The 17557-nt window shown below is 42.5% G+C and overlaps 1 protein-coding gene across 1 annotated transcript in view; it reads right to left on the minus strand.

The window, feature by feature from the left end:
- Nucleotides 1–17557, minus strand: part of Ptprm (protein tyrosine phosphatase receptor type M) — a 680548-nt gene that overhangs the window by 264460 nt on the left and 398531 nt on the right. The window contains exons 8-9 of the mRNA XM_051154461.1: nucleotides 7509–7817; nucleotides 4409–4518 (exon numbers count right to left, since the gene is read on the minus strand). Coding sequence (XP_051010418.1) covers nucleotides 4409–4518; nucleotides 7509–7817 — 419 coding nt within the window. The remainder of the gene's footprint in view (nucleotides 1–4408; nucleotides 4519–7508; nucleotides 7818–17557) is intronic.

Below are 17557 nucleotides of genomic sequence, written 5' to 3' on the forward strand. Positions count from 1 at the left end.
GATGGTAATTGCAGCCAGCATAAAATATAGGTCTTTAATTGGGGTCTGGGCAATTTACTCTGTGAACACAAGGGGATGGATAATTAAATTTGATTTCAGGGGTGAAAAGGGCCAAGGCACTTCACAAGAAACTACAGTATTTGAAGGAAATACCAAAAGAACAGCATATATATATATATATATATATATATATATATATATATATATATATATATATAAAATTTATAATTAATTTACAATTATTTTATATAATTATAAATAAAAATAATTATAAATAAAATAAAAATAATTATAATATATAATTAATATATATTAATTAGAGGAGGGCGTTGGGAGAGTGCTGTGGGAGGGCAGAGGCACATGAGTGAATGACAATGGTGTGAAAAATTCAGAAGGCTCTTGTAGGGGGCAAAAACTCCAAAACACTGAGGACCCTGGCCCATTAAGTCCAGGAGAAAGACAACGCAAGAAAAAGTACCTACTAATAAATAATAATCGGGATAATAAGCAGAGCTAACCGGACTTCCCTTGTTTTTGTTTTGCTTTGAGGCTTATTTTTATTTTAGGTTTACCGCATGCACGGTTGATTTTATGTCGAAGAACCACATGCATGCACTGCTCACAGAGTCCAGAAGGGGGCATCAGACCTGGGACGGGAGTTCCAGATGGCTGTGAGCCACCACTATGTGGGTGCTGGGAACTAAACTGGGGTCTAGAAGAGAAGGCAGCGCTCTTAAGCACCTAGCAGCTACCACTGAAAAACGAGTGGGAAGGCTGCTTTACTCTGAATACTTTCTGACCTATTCTGGAAGCATTATTACAGCTACGGCTTGACAAGTGGTGCTGAACTGTGACCTAGCTCCTGACACTGCTGCCCAACCCACACCGCTTCTTCAAGGTCACCAAGCTCAGACGGTGGCGGCTAAGTACGCTCGGTCATCCAGGCTCGTGGCCTTGAGACATTTCAACTCTTAACATACAAATGGCCCCATCAACAGGCAACTGGACCTGCTTGGCCTTGAGTCAAACTGAACTTTCCGTGCTCGTCAAGCATGAGACTGAGTGCTTGGGTTTGGCACTGGTGTTCCTTTGCCTACAGCCAGTGCCGGCGCCCGTGCTTCCAGTAGAGAATTGTGAGATTCACTTGTGGTCTTTATAACTCTCACGGTCATAGCTCTAAAATTAACAATAGATGATTGAGAGATAGAATTAGTGAGATGCGCGAGGTGCGGGGCCTATATGTAATAGACCTGAGAGTATTACTCACCGACAGGCCTCTAGAAATAGGTTCAGTGTCAATGTTTAAATTGTTGTGGGTACTCTCAAATGGGCTAAAAGAGGTAACATATATTTCCTACCCAGCAGTCTGTACATGTATACATGTCTCCATGCCATCAGTAAAAAAAAAATTATACAAATGATACACATTTAAAAAAATTTATTTCCTATTTAAAAATTTCTAATTTGTTATTTAAATTTAGAAGGTATGCTACCACACGCCTCTAGGCCAGGTAGAGTTCTTTCCGAGTCACCTCCTCTTCTTACTCATTGCTAACCCCGCCCCCCGCTCCGCCCCCTGCAATGGGCTGTTTGTACCATGCTTACTTTAATCTGTCTCAAGTCTCTGTATATCACAGCCATCAGCCCATTGACTGCCATGAGTGCTGAGAATCATCACTAAGCCTCCTGTTGATATGTAGGCAGTTTTCATGCCTTTCATCAGTGTGTAGTTTAGAAAGCTTATGCAAAGAAAACCCACTGATCTTTCTCATGTGTCTTCCAGGGTTTTTTGGCCCATGCTTGGAGAGATGTAATAAAAAAAAAAATGTCCTGTAGATTTCTGTTAGAGGGTTCTCTGGGGGTTAACTTTGCATATCAGTCATGAAAGAGTCTTACATTTTCTTTTGCATTATGTAAGCTGGTGACCTCACAGGGTGTATGTAATTGTAATAAAATGTGCTTTTGCTAATATTAAATTGTATCCATCTATATTGATATATAAAATGGTAGTGTAGTTTCTGCCTTATGAAAATTTTGGCTTGCATCTAGTTCTAACAGTGCTTAACTCCTAAGAGAAAAGCTGAGCCTCACATCCTATTTTGACCGCTCCCGTACTTAACAGGTTCACGTGAAGAACAGCATTACATTTGTAAGTTGGCAGGGCTGCACTGAGGGTGGTCACAGTCGCTATCCCTGGATTTTAGGAAGGCAACTGACAAAATGAAATGACAAAAGTGGGAAATGGTTATGGAAAGGGCAAGGACAGAAAGAATGATGGCAAGAAAAACAGACAGGAAAGGCCAACCAGTAAAAGGCTGAGGGTAGAAGTTACAATAAAGACAGAAGATTGGGAGAATATGTATTGCTGTAGTCTTAAAAAAAAAAAAAACAGATGATGGCGTTAGCATTGTTCAAGCATCAATGCTTCAGTGTACTTTTTATAAGATACAAAGGAAAACTCAATAATCAAAACCCAGCGTACATATTTATATCTACAGCAGACGATCTATTTTATTTTATCATCCCCACATCATCTAAGCGTGCTACCAGCCTCAAGGGAACACATTTATTACAAAAGCAGCCACCAAGCACGGTAATCTTTAGAGGCAATCAATTGCGCCTCCATGGGTTCTTTAGAAGCAACCACTTAGCTTTGTTTGCACGGTGCTCGCCAAGACTGTGCTCCTTCACACGGGGGACATGGGCTGCTGCTGCACTGATCGTCTGCTCCAGCAGGAGACTGTGCACTCGTGCAAGACAAGTGAACCATGACTCATGAACACTGAGGTCGCAGGAAAGGACATGTCCCTCCTGAGATGCTGGCCAAGCCCTACTGTGAGGAGCCCGGAATTGCTCTCTTTCCTATACTTAGAACCCGAGCAGGAATGGGGGAGACTGATTTGGCATTCAGAAAACACATTCAGTCACTTAGACCCTATTCAAATATTTGATATTTCCCCTTTGGATCTGCAGAAAAATAAGCCAACCTGCTCTACTCGCAAATATCTGGTTACTAGACCCTTGATTTATGGCATACCCACACACCCGCGTGTAGCAGCACTTAGATCAGTGTTCAGCTGGGACAGCCTGGCTATTAAGTCTGAAAGATTAATGGAGTCTTCTTTTGAAATATTATTTTCCCTGTTGTTTTCATGCTGAAGTTACTTATCACACAAAGATAAATGTCTGGTGGGGTTAGAGGGAACGAATCTTGCTATTAGTTTCTGTCTCTGTAGAGAGCAACCTGTGGCTTTGGGGACAGGCGGACAGACTGCTTGGGCCTTAAAATGAACTCCAAAGAGTAGCTTTTCCAGGAAAGCTTCCTGTTATCCTTAGATTAGAATCTATAAAATCGATGTCCAAATACCATTAGTGGGCCCAAAATATGAAATATTTTCAATATGGAGGGAAAAAAAATCACCTTGCTTGACTTGATTTTAAAACATTTCCATAAAAGCTGAGCTGTTTTTGTTTATGTTTTCACAATAAAACAGACCATAAAAGTAAAACTTTTACCTTTCTTCACTTTGCTTTCAATTATTGTTCTTATTATTGTTATTATTGTTTTTTGCATTTCAATAATGACTTTGAAAAGGTGTAAGAAAACATGGGCTGAGCCTGTGGGGTCAGGGAGAGGGCTGGTGGCGATCATTTCCCGCAGCTCACTGCTCCGGCTCCGGTCACTGTCACTGAGGGGTGTTCAGGCACATCCATATGCAGATCGGCCATAATTTTTAGAAATCTTACAACATATAATTTTGTTGAATTTGCATTCAAATAAATGCTAGTTTTAAAAATGCACCTGCTTGTTTCTATGACAATAGGCACAATGAAGTGATGCTCACAACGGTGTGAAAATGGCTGCCACCCATTACTGCTGCTATTTTTTCTTGGACAATTTATCAATTTCTCTTTTTGTTACCATCACTCAACTATTTGATTCACCCCAGAAGACAAAATGGTGGCAATGCAGTCTAGGGTATGTGTGCTGATACGAAGGAACCAAAATATATTATTCAGTGGTTACTGTAGAGATAATTTTTATTGACTTTTCTAATTGGTTAATCAGTGGAAAAATAGTTCATAGCTAGGAAGGAACATGACTAATCAATGTATATTTCAAAATATTTATTATTTTCAATAACAGTGACTTTTTAAAAATGTTACGTTGTGTCTTAATATGTAACACACAATGATCCAACTTTAAAAAAAAATATGTATCTTGAAACTATGCATAGTTGAAAAACTCAGTTTTAATCTTCTGCTTCTATATAACAACTACCACGACTACAGAAAGCACTAAATGCTCCAAGGAAACATGAAATTGTGTTTTTCCAATACCAGAGAGCTCAGATTATCGCAAGGCATTATACTTAAAAAGTAAATTACCAAGGAACCTGTGAGTTACCTCATATAACGTGATCACACCATATGTTTGTGTGGGCTCTCTCCACTGAAGAAATATCTTCTCCTCAAAGGCGCTTCCTTGGATGGATTCCGTGGGGACAGCACCTGGGACTAAAGAGAACGTGAGAAATGAATGTGTGGATCACAACCAATCCTCTCAAGGAGCTTGTAGATATTAATAATCTATAAATACGTTTGCATCTCTTTACAAAATCTAGACCCCCAAAGCCGTTTATAACTACACTGTGCTTGTGAAATGATTTAATCAATTTTTTTTTTTTTTTTATGTAAGGTGTGAGGCAGTTCCATGAAGCTCAGTTATTTCCTTTGGATGCACAGTTTTCCGTTCGTCCAGAAGGAAGGACGGAAGATGGATAGGCACGAGGGTTTGCAAGTAGTGCTGGTGCGAGAGTGGCGGGTGGCAATACTAGCTTCAAAGTCGTCAGGACTGCTGCAGATGCAGAGAAAGAGGAGAGTGACACAGCCCTGTAAACCAAGCACCAAGGAGGCTGAGGCAGGAGGATAGAGAGTTTACAGCTAGCTAAGGTCATATATGAAAATGGCCTTAGCATCATTGGGTGGCTGAAAAGTGACAATCAAAATGTCGTTCTAACCCAAGTGCACAGCTGGGGGGAATGTAAAATTATCCAGGGATGTTAACAATCACGTGGCAATTCTTCAAATGAATCATATATACAAAGATACTCGATGTGAGCCAGCTCTTCCACTATCTGTCATCTATCATCTGTCTGTCTGTCTGTCTGTCTGTCTGTCTGTCTGTGTACCCACCTATCTATCTTCATCTATCTGTCCTTCATTTGCTCCATCCATCTAACCTATCTACTGATTACCCAGGTGAAGTCTGAGGACTGTATCAAATATTCACCACAGCGTCATTCCTAACTGGAAACAACCCAAATGTTCATCAACACATGAACGGACAGACATTTCAATAAGGATTTGAAAAGGAGGCTGGAGGGATGGTTTAGGCTGTGCGAGGATGTGAATAGTCTTTTAATCATCACCAAGTCTGTCTCAGACTGGACGGATGCCTGGAATTTCAAAAGAAAGTGAAGGATTTCAAAATTTTAAGCTAAGTTTTATTTGAAGGTGTGTTCGTCAGTAGGGTGAGAGGCTTTGTTTTCAATCCAAATGGAGCCAAGTGTTTAACAGGAAAGTACTTTACGGATGCACTTGGACTTGCCTCATTTCTAAAATGAGTCAAGTCTATTTCTAATCTATAGTAGGGGAACAGGTATATAATATGAAAGTAACCATTCACCTGGGGATGAAGAAAGTGATGGAACCTGATGTTGACACAAAGTAACCCGCGGTATTAAGAAGGGAGCTCCTAGGTTTGTGGGACACTGGAATGTGAGAAACCAGCCTTACACTGCTTATCACAACTGGGAGCGGAAGCTCAGCGGGCCAGGCCTGAGAAAATGCTACAAATCCTTGCCTTCTTTGCCCCCAAAGCACTCCCTGGGGCACTGCCCTTCCTCACAGCACGGCACAGCTATACTCCTGGGTGCTTTGTCGTATGATTGTTTACATTTGAAAGTATTTATGTAGGTTCAGGAGTACAGAGAGGAAACAGAAAAAAAAAAAAAAAATCAACCTAAAATTGAATGGGATACATTCAAGTTATGCTGATTTGAAGGACACTTTGGGAGAAAAAAAAAAAAAAAAAAAGCAAACTTTTAACATGTTTTAGAAGAGACTCGGTAACTGAAGGTATTGTGGAAAGAGTACATTAAGAGGCAGCTCCCTGGATGAAGGTACCTGCGGCCTGAGCTCTACAGGAGGCACCCGTGTAGTGGAACAATAGGACCAGCCCCTGCCAGTTTGCATCGGAAATCTACACGGATACGACAGCATATATGAGGCCACACATATACAGACACAGATCAACATAAAATAAGTAAGTAATGTAATAAAAAGAATGCTTTAAGTGGGCTCACCAAAAAAAAAAAAAAAAAAAAAATCACAAAAAAATAAGTTATTTATTTATTTATTTATATTTTATAAGATGATTGACTAGAAAAAACAAAACCTCACATGGACTTAGACTAAAGATTTGTGTTTAGATGTTCGAGGATTCAGGATTTTAGGGCTGTAGCCAAAACACTTATACTGTCTACAATACTGCTAATGGTTATCAAGAGGTAATTTCCCTAACTTCCTGACAAAATAAACATTTCAATAGCGTGTGACTCCAGAACAAAATGGTGTTGGATAAGCCAGAGTCACAGTGAGCTGTTGCTTCCTTCCTCCAACTCCGTCTTGTCTGACAATTGTTCTATTTGTCTTTCTTCTCCTCATCTTCTTTAAAGTAGGTCTTTGCTTGGTTGGTTATTGAGAAAGCATAATTTGCAATAATAGTTCTTTTCCAATTGGCTGAATGCTGCAGAGCTACGAAACAACCGGTTTTTATTTGCAAACAACATACGGCTTACTTCCTGAGACTAGTAAGTGCTGGCTGAGGGCCTAGACCTAAATAGAAACCTGTACCACTCCCCTAAAGCTCAGAGAACATTCCAGAAGAGGGGCAGGGAGTATGTGACCTGGAGGATAAGAGATACACAAGATCGTCTTCCAACTCATACAGCCATTGGGATTATTGTGCTTTTCTGTAACATGCCATTGGAGTCATCTGTACCAGGCCCGCACAAGACCAGTGCTATCAATAGCTGGTCAACGAAGTGGGAGGAGACCAGTGGCCTGTTGCGCTCGGCACTGGACACACAACTAAAGGCGGCAATTTGTGTCTCTCCCTGAATCTTTCATGGCTAATACTTAAGAGGTAAAGTGTAGAGCCCCGTGTCCCCTCCGAGGGTGGACGGGGGTGATAGGGAGGGGGGAGATGAGAAAGGTCGGCATGAATTGCATATGTGAGGAGCTGAATTATAGAAGAACAATAAATGTCTGTCCCCCCACTTCTAATCAGTGCATCGGAGTGGGGGACAGAGACATGTTGACACTGCTCCACGAAGTTGCCCTTCCACCTGTTCTCAACACATAGCTCTCAAAGCCAAAGAAAGACAGGATGCGTTGAAAGCGCACACGTCACAGACACACGGCGCACGCGCAGAAGCACTTACGGTCTTCGTCGGTCTGCACCGTGAGCTCCTGGCTTTCCTTGCGCCCCTCGGGATTCATGAGGATGAGTTTCACACTGACATTAGTGTACGGGGACAGGTTAGTGATTGTGTGCTGAGGGTGCGAATTATCCGTGTCCCAGCTTACTTCTTCTCGCACCTGCTCCTGACCTCCGACCCGGTAGGAGTAGTACACTGTGAGATTGTAACTGTGACAACGCGTTACATTGTATCCAAATGGCTCCCAGCGGATGGTGATTTGCCGAGATTTGACCTCTACAACTTCCAGTTTTCTTGGGCCACGCATGGGATCTATTTTGAAAAAGAAGAAAAACACACACAAAAAGAATTAGTAAGCTAGAGTCCTTACTTCATAGAAACTGAATGGCATGCAAGAAATAAGTGTATTTCGAAAAATATGAATTAAAATATACAGAGAAAGAGTAAGCTTGATTTTGAAACGATGAGACTAAGACAAACCATGTAAGTGTCACTGAGTACTCACTACGTGCCAGGTGACATTGCAAGTGTGTACCTTTCCGGGTTGGGCAAAGACTAAGCTAGAGGGCTCTACTTTGCTACAGCCATAGTTCATTGATAATTTCACCTTTTGTTTTCCTTAAGTGTGAATGCAAGAGAAGGACAAATGTCGAGGAAACTAGATAAGGAAACTTAGGAAGTGATGGGCATGACTCACCAGGCAATTAAAGCAATTCTGGGAACTGGCTGCCTCTATTCCTGAGACACAGACTTAAGTTCTGTGGCCACTCCAGGCTTGATGACTTGGCCAGGGCCAGGGCTGGACCATGGCACTATGGCTCTGATGTGACAAGGAGACAGTGCTTCGGGATGTTAGTGATGGCTGAGAGTGACAGAAGAATGCGGTGTGTAATAGAGCTCTTGTGTGTTTAATTTTGAGACAGGGTGCTAGGAATTCTTGCCCTTTTCCTAACCTGAGGACAAAGAGGTCCAGGGTATAGCCTCCTGTTCAGCTCTCCTACACAAAACCACCGGTGCTGGAGAGAGCCAGAAATGCGTGTGTCTGCCTTGTGTTTGAAGATCATGTTAACTTTCACGTGTGAACGTTTCTAACAATGATCCCCCGTGCCACTTCTTCTACACAATCAGGGACAATGACAAGACACCATGCCCCCTGGAGGGGGAGACCTGGTGGCATTCAGAGGAAGGATAGCAGGTTGCCAAGAAGAGACTTGATACCCTATGAGAATATACAGGGGGAGGTAATCCCCCTCAGTCACAGTCATAGGGGAGGGGAATAATGGGAAAATAGGGGGGGGGGTAGGAATGGGAGGATACAAGGGATGGGATAAACATTGAGATGTAACAAGAATAAATTAATAAAAAGAAAAAATAAAAAGAAAACAAAACAAAAATCAACAACTCAATTTACTAGAATCTTTGAGATGCCACAAAGACAATTTTAAGAACTAATATTTCCATTTAGATGTAATATGAATAAATTAATAAAATTTTTAAAAAAGAAAAAAAATAGTCCCCAAGGAATGTTGAGTGGAAGCTGGAGGGGCTATTCCTTATGGATGAACTACTACTTTATATTTAAATTATAAGTGTTAAAAATCAACTTTTAAAACTACAAACATTAGGAAAATGTCATAAGCTACTTAGAAACAACACCAAGGTTTCTTCCAGATAGGTGCTTTTTTTTTTTTTTTTTTTTTTATAATGTAAAGGAAACATCTCCTAATATTTAATACTGCATTAGTCAAGTGTTTATAAAACTTCCATGAAACCCAAGCTCTCTTACAGATGGGCAGGTATCTCCTCACCTCCTTTCTATTTAATCACACGTCTCCACAAGGCCTGCTTGTGGAGTGCTTTCCCAAGGCTTTCATCAGCTGCACCAATAACATGACTGATCGCCTCACATATTAGCTTAAACAAGCAATGCAGTGTTCTAATGTAACTTCGCTGGAAAACCATTTTGCTCTGCACACAGTAGCCAGCATCATTTCAGGATGCCTAACTTAAGAAAATACACACAATATGTGCTTCTCTTTTCTTTGCTAGCACCTAAGAATTCCAGCAAGGCAAAATGAGGTCTCAAGCTTTTCATCCATCTGCCAAGGAGACGGGTAAGCCGGCAGAAATCAAACATCCCCATGACCAAGTATCCAAAGCCATGCCTGTCACGAGAGTCCTCATAACAGAGACAATAGGTGTGTCACCCCAACTCTTGGATGAAGGAGCTGGCCCTCACTGGCCAGCATCAAGTCCCAGATTAACCAAACACAAAGCTCTCTCATACAAGCATCCACAGAAAGCAGACTCTCTCACTAGGGATGTCTCACATGCCCTGCTCGGTCTACCACACTCCAGAGTGGACCAGCAGGCAGAAGAATATGAGCAGATAGGACTCAATGGGGTATTAAAACACTAACAACAGAAGAAGGCAGGAAGGTGGGAGGGTGCTAGGAGGCAGGAGTATATCTGGAAGGAGCTGGAGGTCAATGTGGTCAACATTCAGACTGCCTGGCATGAAATCCTAAAAGCCTCAATAGAATATTTTTAAGATCTCTTCCTATACAATTTTTTTAAACTTTACATAGAAACAAAAGCAGACACACATTATGGAGAAACTGTATTTGGAGTTTTGGTCCTTCCCCAGGGTACCTATGTGCAGAGTAATCACACAAGGCTCACGCCCAGGGACCAGCAGGGGAGTCCCTGGACACTCCATAGGACACTGTTTCTAATGTGTGATGATCAGCAAGTTAGTTAGGTGGGTTTAGTGGAGTGCCACTTTAAGGAGTGGTGGGTCTGTCAGAATTCATGATGCATCAGTTTCCTTTTACAGTCTTTGGAGGCTTTTGTCTAAGGTGTGCAGCTCTGTGGTAGCTATGGAGATGTGGACACAAAGTGGCAAGATCAGTGCCAACAGAGGTAGCTAGGATCTCCATCAACAGGCTACTGTATACAAAAGCCACTTCTACTTGCTAAAAGCTGGAGACAGAATCTGAATCAAGGAATCAGTGATTCAGTGGTCTGCTGCTGGTGGGAAACAGAGGTCAAGTTCAGTGAGCGAGGGCGGGGCTGGTTGGTGGTTAGACAACAACCGACCAACCAGAGAGACTACTGCATCAGCAGCGTGGGTGGAGCGCAAGCGTTGGGACACACATCTGATGCCGGCAGAATCAAGCCGAGCAACTAAACCTGGACAACAAATGCTAGGAGATAGACAACCCCTCTTCCCTGCCCCCCACCCCCGGCCCTGTGTGTTGCCCTGTGCCTGCCACAGTGTTCTCTCTTTAATGACACTGTGGCTAGATCAAGTCCAGCAACCAAGTCTTCAACAACTCATCCCTAAGCGGCCTTCTTTCTCTTTTTTTCTTCCAGTCTGCAGGATTTAATCATAACCAGCAAAGGCTTTAAAAGGCTTGCATTGTAGGTTGGCCTTTTATGCTGCCTCCAGTTTCACAGTCTCTCTAGAAAGACCTCAATTAGTGGGCTGCTAACTGTGAAGGAGCCATTCCGAGGGGATGCTGACACCAGTGAGCTACACTGGTGACCACTCAAGATTTGAAAGGGCATTGTTGTTGTAGAAACAAATCAAACAGTAGCAAGTCCATAAACAGAAATGTGGGGCTTCAGCAAGGCTAATTGGGACATATACTTCATTCCTGAGAGGACAGTACAAACGCCAGCCCTCACCCACCAGGTTCCCTTGGCATGCCATTAGTACCAGTCTATGGGAACAATACAGATCTCCTCCAGTTAGATAACAGGGCTATAAGCTGCGTGCCCAGGACCAGTAGTTTCAGGATATTTGCTCCTCATTCCTCACAAGTCCCAAAGACAGGACTGAGGCTAGAGATCGGTCCCAAGGCCATTTCTCTTTCCACTCACACCCTCAGGACACACTGACACACCCTGCCTGCTTAACAAGCCCCGTTGGTGAGTCACCAGGCCAGAGGGTCTACCATGAGCTCGCTGGCTCATGATGAGCTCGCTGGCTCATGATGCGCTACCAGAATGGCGTCCCTCCGGGGCACCATGGCAGCCACTGCAGGAAGGAAGTCAGGCAGGAAGCTCCAGTGACTCCCCACACTGGCCCAGGGCATTTTTCATTTCATTCTCTTTCTGGCAGAGTGAGCCGGGCTTCCAGCAGAGAAGCCTGGCAGCTACATTCCTGACCCGAGGGACCAACAAGCCCAGTTCTAGCCTCCAGCCCTTGCTATCCCATTTAATCAGCCATCCTGGCTCCTTCTCCCTCGTCCCTTCTCCCTGAACAAGGGCAGGCGCTGAGTGATAGGATCAATTTCTATCGTAGCCTCAATTCGCAGCTCATTTCTCGGGATCTCTGCACTTTACCTCCTATTACTTCTCCAGTGCTTTTTCAGAAACCCAATTTCAGAACCTGTGAGGGATATTTGGGTGTAATTTTAGGATCCTGTCATTGATAATCAGAAACATAGATTACAACCTACGCTCCCAGTAACAGGTTTCGCTTTCCCACCTCCTTGCGAACCACACCGGGGGTCTACCGCAATTCCAGGAATGACACCTAAAATGTGGTGGCGGCCCCTTTAGGACCTCGGGCTCTTTTACTTCTGCTCATGTATCTCTCAGAGGAGAGAGACAACACAATAACGCCATTGCTTCATTTACCTCACTGTTCAGCTAAATCAGAGCAAAGACCCTGTTAGCCCGTGTTCCTTTGGCCTCCCCAGCGATTTGGTATTCCTGAGCAGCCACGGTTCCAGGCCTGTGGCACGGTTTGCAGGTGGCATGCCGATGGTTTTGCAGTCAGTCAAAGCTTCCTAAAGTTTAAAATGCATCTTTACCAGCCAAGCTGAACATTCTGAACTGTATTAACTTTCCACTCCCCTGCAGACATATCTATACCTGGGGTGCAACTTAGTGCATTCAAGCTTACTTTATACTTAATTTGTACTCCGCACAGGCTCTCCTGCCAGGATTTTCCCCTGACAGATGCTACCTTAATGCTTTCTATAGTCCATCATGACTAGAACCAAGGAACGCCCTGAGAGCACATGTGGGGATGCACCAGGAAGAACCCCAGCTCAAGGTCAGCCTGTGTCGCACAGCACAACCAAATTCTCAAACAGAAACAACTAAGTAAAGCAACAACAAGGAGATGTGCCCTGAAATGAATTTGCTCTTACATGTTCGGAAATCCCTCATAAAGGAAGAGTAATTCCATTTTCTAAAGGACAAGCTGAGTTTCACATGTACTGGTTTAGACATGGCCTGGGGGTACAGACCTTCGAGGCCAAGCCAAGAGGTGACTCAAATTCAAGACCTGCCAAGGATACGAAGTAAGTTCAAGGCCAGCCTGGGTCACTTAGCAAGAAAGAACTTACCAGAGGGAGAAGAGTACAGACTTTGACCTAATATCTGGAACAACTATCTGCAAGAATAAATGAATCAAAGTGCATATGGGGTCAAATATTCAATGTGTTCCTTGCTTTAGGTTGGGTACATTCCCAAGGCCCAAGAGCTGATTTGTAAGAGTAATTCACCTACTGCCCCATGTGGCTGTCCACACATCAGTCACGTTGGCCATTTTCATTTCAATTGCAACAGGGAGTTGGGATTTTTACTCACCATTATTAAACATTTGAAAAATTGCCTTACATAACAATATGACTAGGATGTAGCTTTCTAGATGAAACACAGACTTTCTTAGACAAAGGGCTAGACAGTGCATAGGACCCCAAAATATCAGTCCACAAGTAAGCCTATAGGGGGCCTTTTCTACACAGCTGAGTGACCCTGAGAGAAGTTGTGAACATTGGTGTGTTCAGTCTGGGACTTAGGCAGGATGCTTAAAAAGTAAATAATGCTGGGCAATGTTTACCACTTGCCCTACAATAAATTCTTTAAACATGTTTTTGGTTGTTTGTTACTTTTTAGGGTTACTTATTTCTAGGTAATGGGGTTGAGGACTAGAAGTTAGAAAAGAGCTTTTCAAAATGCACTACTGACACTTTGCAAAAAATATGGGAACACACACACACAGAGACACACATGTGCATGTGCACATGTGCACACACACCATTTTAACTGTTAAACAGAACTGACTGTATTGATTTTAAAACAGCCACTCCCTAGTCCGAGTGAGAAAGTGTTCTTGTGTGCATTGTCCTAGCCGCCATTTTCTCAGGTGGAACTTACAAAGTTCGACCGATGATTTGTTAAATGGCTTGTGGAGTGTTTACATACATGTTTTAGCGTAATACACAACGTCACTTGTTCCCCAGAGAAAAATGATGAGCAGATGTTACATTTTCCCCAAAGACAATGTATTTCTAAGGATAAATCATTTGTTTTATGTGCATGGTGTTTTGACCACATGTCTGTTCACCACACATATATATGCCTAAGGACGGGTCTTCAAGAGGCAGCGCTGGTGCCAAGTTAAACAAACATAAGCAAAGTGTAATACAGGACCACTCTGTGACTTCCTATAACTATTTCAAATATTCCTCAAAACTAAAATTATCACACACACACACACACACACACACACACACACACACAAACCACTTATTCTTTGGCTGAGTAATTCTATCTGATGGGTCTTTATGTTCAGACTCTCTTACAGCAGCAATTAATTATGTCAAATCATTATGTGCATACTTACGAAAGGAAAATAAATATTCCAAAGTAAAATAGAAGCCTAGGGAAATTAATGAATAACATCCCTAAAATGACCGTTACAATTTCTGATTGTTGTACCATTTACACTGAAGGACCTTCTCAGTTGGAAAATGCTAGATGTAGTGTAAGCAACTTCATTTTAATGCAGGAGATAATGGTGTGTCTCCAGTGTGCCTCGTACTGGGACCCTGGGCAACAGAATGGGAAAACTGAAATGGCTATTGCCGCTATTGTCTCTGCAGTTTGAAAAACAAAACAAAACAAAACAAACAAACAAACAAACAAACAAAAAAAAACACTGGGTCCCTCCAGGGTACAGGAAAGTAAAGTGCGTGGTCTATGGGTAATGTCATATTACTATCTGGCTCAGGCATTCATAGACAGTACTGGGTCCTGAAGCCTTCTTCTTCTTCTCTCTCTCTCTCTCTCTCTCTCTCTCTCTCTCTCTCTCTCTCTCACACACACACACACACACACACACACACACACGTGGAAGGAAAAAGAAGAGAGAACATACGTTAACCAACTAGTGGTAGATCAGATGAAATTATACAGAAGACAGCAAAGAACATCGTACTTAAAGGAGATACAAATCTGACATTCCACAGAGAATAAAAGGAACTCATATAATGTCCATAATTGGGGAAAGACGTCAATCAAGAGATGGGAATACCATTTAAAAAGAGAGAAGATGAGTTTGAATCCGCATTTATGTTTATTGAGGTAAAACCACAGACACAAAAAGTCAAAGGAAAGATATCAGAAGTCTCTGGAGAGGAGAGTGCCTCAAGAACAGTGTAGCAGTTAGAACTGTACAGGCACACTCAACAGCCATGGTAGAGGGTAGAGCATGAGGGATGGATGCAGTCACTGTGTCTATGGATGCCGCACACGGTGGCTCCATGGATGCCACACATGGTGGCTCCCCGTTACAAGCCCAGCGCTCAGCAGGCAGGATGAGGAAGACCACTGAAATCTCACAGGGCTGAGTATACACAACCGTGAGAGCTCAGCCACATGTGGGCCATCCACATCAAATATCCCCCATTCAAGGCTCAAGGGACCTCTCTGAGGCTGGGGGGAAAACATGGGCGGGAGAAGAGCCGTGAGGTGCCGACGTCTGCACGTTCATTGATGGTTTCGTCGGCTGAGATAAACATGACTTCAGAGACCCATATGAAGTGCATTTAGTACCAAGATGACCAATTACTAAGGGACAAGCTGCAAGAATTGAGATGGTATCATAAGGTGGGTTTGAGATATGGGGAAAATAGGCGAACGGAGTTATCTAATTTATACTCACTGAATGGCGTCAGTGTGTAACCGAGAACCTTTCAACAATAATTACATAAAATCAAACTATTGACAAGAATACATGTAAGTAAGAGGGCAGTGTCAGAGTGCTGATGTCACAAGACCCTTTTATCAAAGAGAAGAGAAGTTTAACATGCCAGGTACAGATTATTGAAGTATTTACAGCCATCTTTTCAGGTGATCACTGTAAAGACAGTAGGAGAGTCATACCACTGTAGGCATCTAAACATCAATCTATAGAAATAATAATGTGTCTTTAGTCAATCGTGTGGCCAGGGGAGGACTAAAGGCAAAAGAGGGGGAAGGTGAAAAGCAAGGAGGACATTCTATGCTACTTTAATAGATTTTCTGACAAAACTGACTTCACACCAGAACAAATTGGAAGAGGCGTGGGTGAGCACACACATTAAAGGAAAATTCCACTAAGAGGGTAACATGATTCTAAACACTTATGAGCCGAGCTTTATAACTGAAACATTACTATGGTGTAAAGCCACATGTTGACTCTCACACACTGATAGTGGGGAGACCTCACTATCCTACTCTTGTGAATAGACTGGTCATCCAGACCCCCCCCAAAAAAACTAAACAAAGAAATGCTACAGCTAAATGTCATCATGAACCAAAATGGACCTAACAGATACTTACAGGGCACTCTACCTAAACACTAAAGTATGTGAATGTTTTTATTCCATGTCAGATAATGGAATGAGATGAGAGTCTCACCCAAGCTTTTTGAATACGTGGCTTAGACTGAGCCCAGAGCGGCTCTATCTAACTATCCTTAGGCCTAGGCCTAGGCTTGTAGCTTCCAAACAATCTAATCCCATGTAAATCTGGACCTTGAGGGCTTCAGTTTCTAGTCTCCAGCTGCTAACCTAGGCCTAGAATGCTTTCAGCCTCCAAGACTTACTACTGAATAAGCTCACCCTTTCTTGTTCTTTCTGAGCTCTGGCTGGTTGGTTCAACTCAGCTGTTCTAAACTAAACTCCTCTACAAGCTGACTGATTCAAACTGGCTTATTTCAGCTTCTCATGGAATTGCTATGCTTAGAAAATCTGCCTCTGAACTCCACGAACTGAACCCAACTGAACTGCACCAAACTACACTAATTCACATACCCTACTGCGCTGTTTCCATGAGCTCCCTTGCTCTCTCTCTGCATTGCTTTGAAGGAGCATCCAAAGGCCTTAGTCTCTGAATGTGATCCCTTGCCTCAGCAGCCATGATGCTGGATTAAAAGCCCTCTACAAAAATATCCTCATTCTCCTCAGCAGCCCATGGAATGTTCTCTAAAGCTGATCACATAATAGGGGGTACAGCAAAATAAAGAAAGCCTGAAATATATAGATTAGTAGGAGAAATTAAAAATTAATCTAACTATGTTAGCAAGGACAATTTAGAAGATGGATTTCTTCCCAAGAGAAAGGCATGTGTGCAAAATCAATATAAAATCCAGATCCTGATATCATGTTCACAAAGAATACATTTCAGATGTAGTAAACAGAAAGTTGGAAGTAAATATTAACCAAAAGAAACACTGAGGAACTGCAGTGGGTATGTGGTGACAGATCATGGATCCATCAGGAGAGGCATGGTTCTTCTTATAGGCATAAGGATACAGTGTTAAACCCGCTAGAGTGAGGGACCATCTTTTTTTTAAGGTTTTACTCTTTCATTTTCTGTGTGTGAGTATTTACCTGCTTGCATGTTAGTATACTATGTGTGTTCAGTGCCTGCAAGGGCAGGAGAGGGCATCAGACCACTGGAACCAGAGCTACAGAACCTAGGAAACAGCCACATGGGTGCTGGGAACCCAACCTGGGTTCTCTGAAGGAGCATTCAGTGGTCTTAACCACTGAGCAATCTCTTCAGACCCATATAGTTGACAATCTTAATATCTGAAATGTAAATGAGCAGGAGGGTGTGAATAAAGTATTTTACTCTCCAACACAGACACTAACATCAGACACATGATATTCAAATCATCCTTAATCACACGAAGCATTAAAAGGCAAGAGTAATTATAATGGTTCACCATTTAAAAAAATCTATTACTGTAATTCATCACACCA

The sequence above is a fragment of the Acomys russatus genome, chromosome 12 (assembly GCF_903995435.1).
Source record: "Acomys russatus chromosome 12, mAcoRus1.1, whole genome shotgun sequence".
Classification (NCBI taxonomy): Eukaryota; Metazoa; Chordata; class Mammalia; order Rodentia; family Muridae; genus Acomys; species Acomys russatus.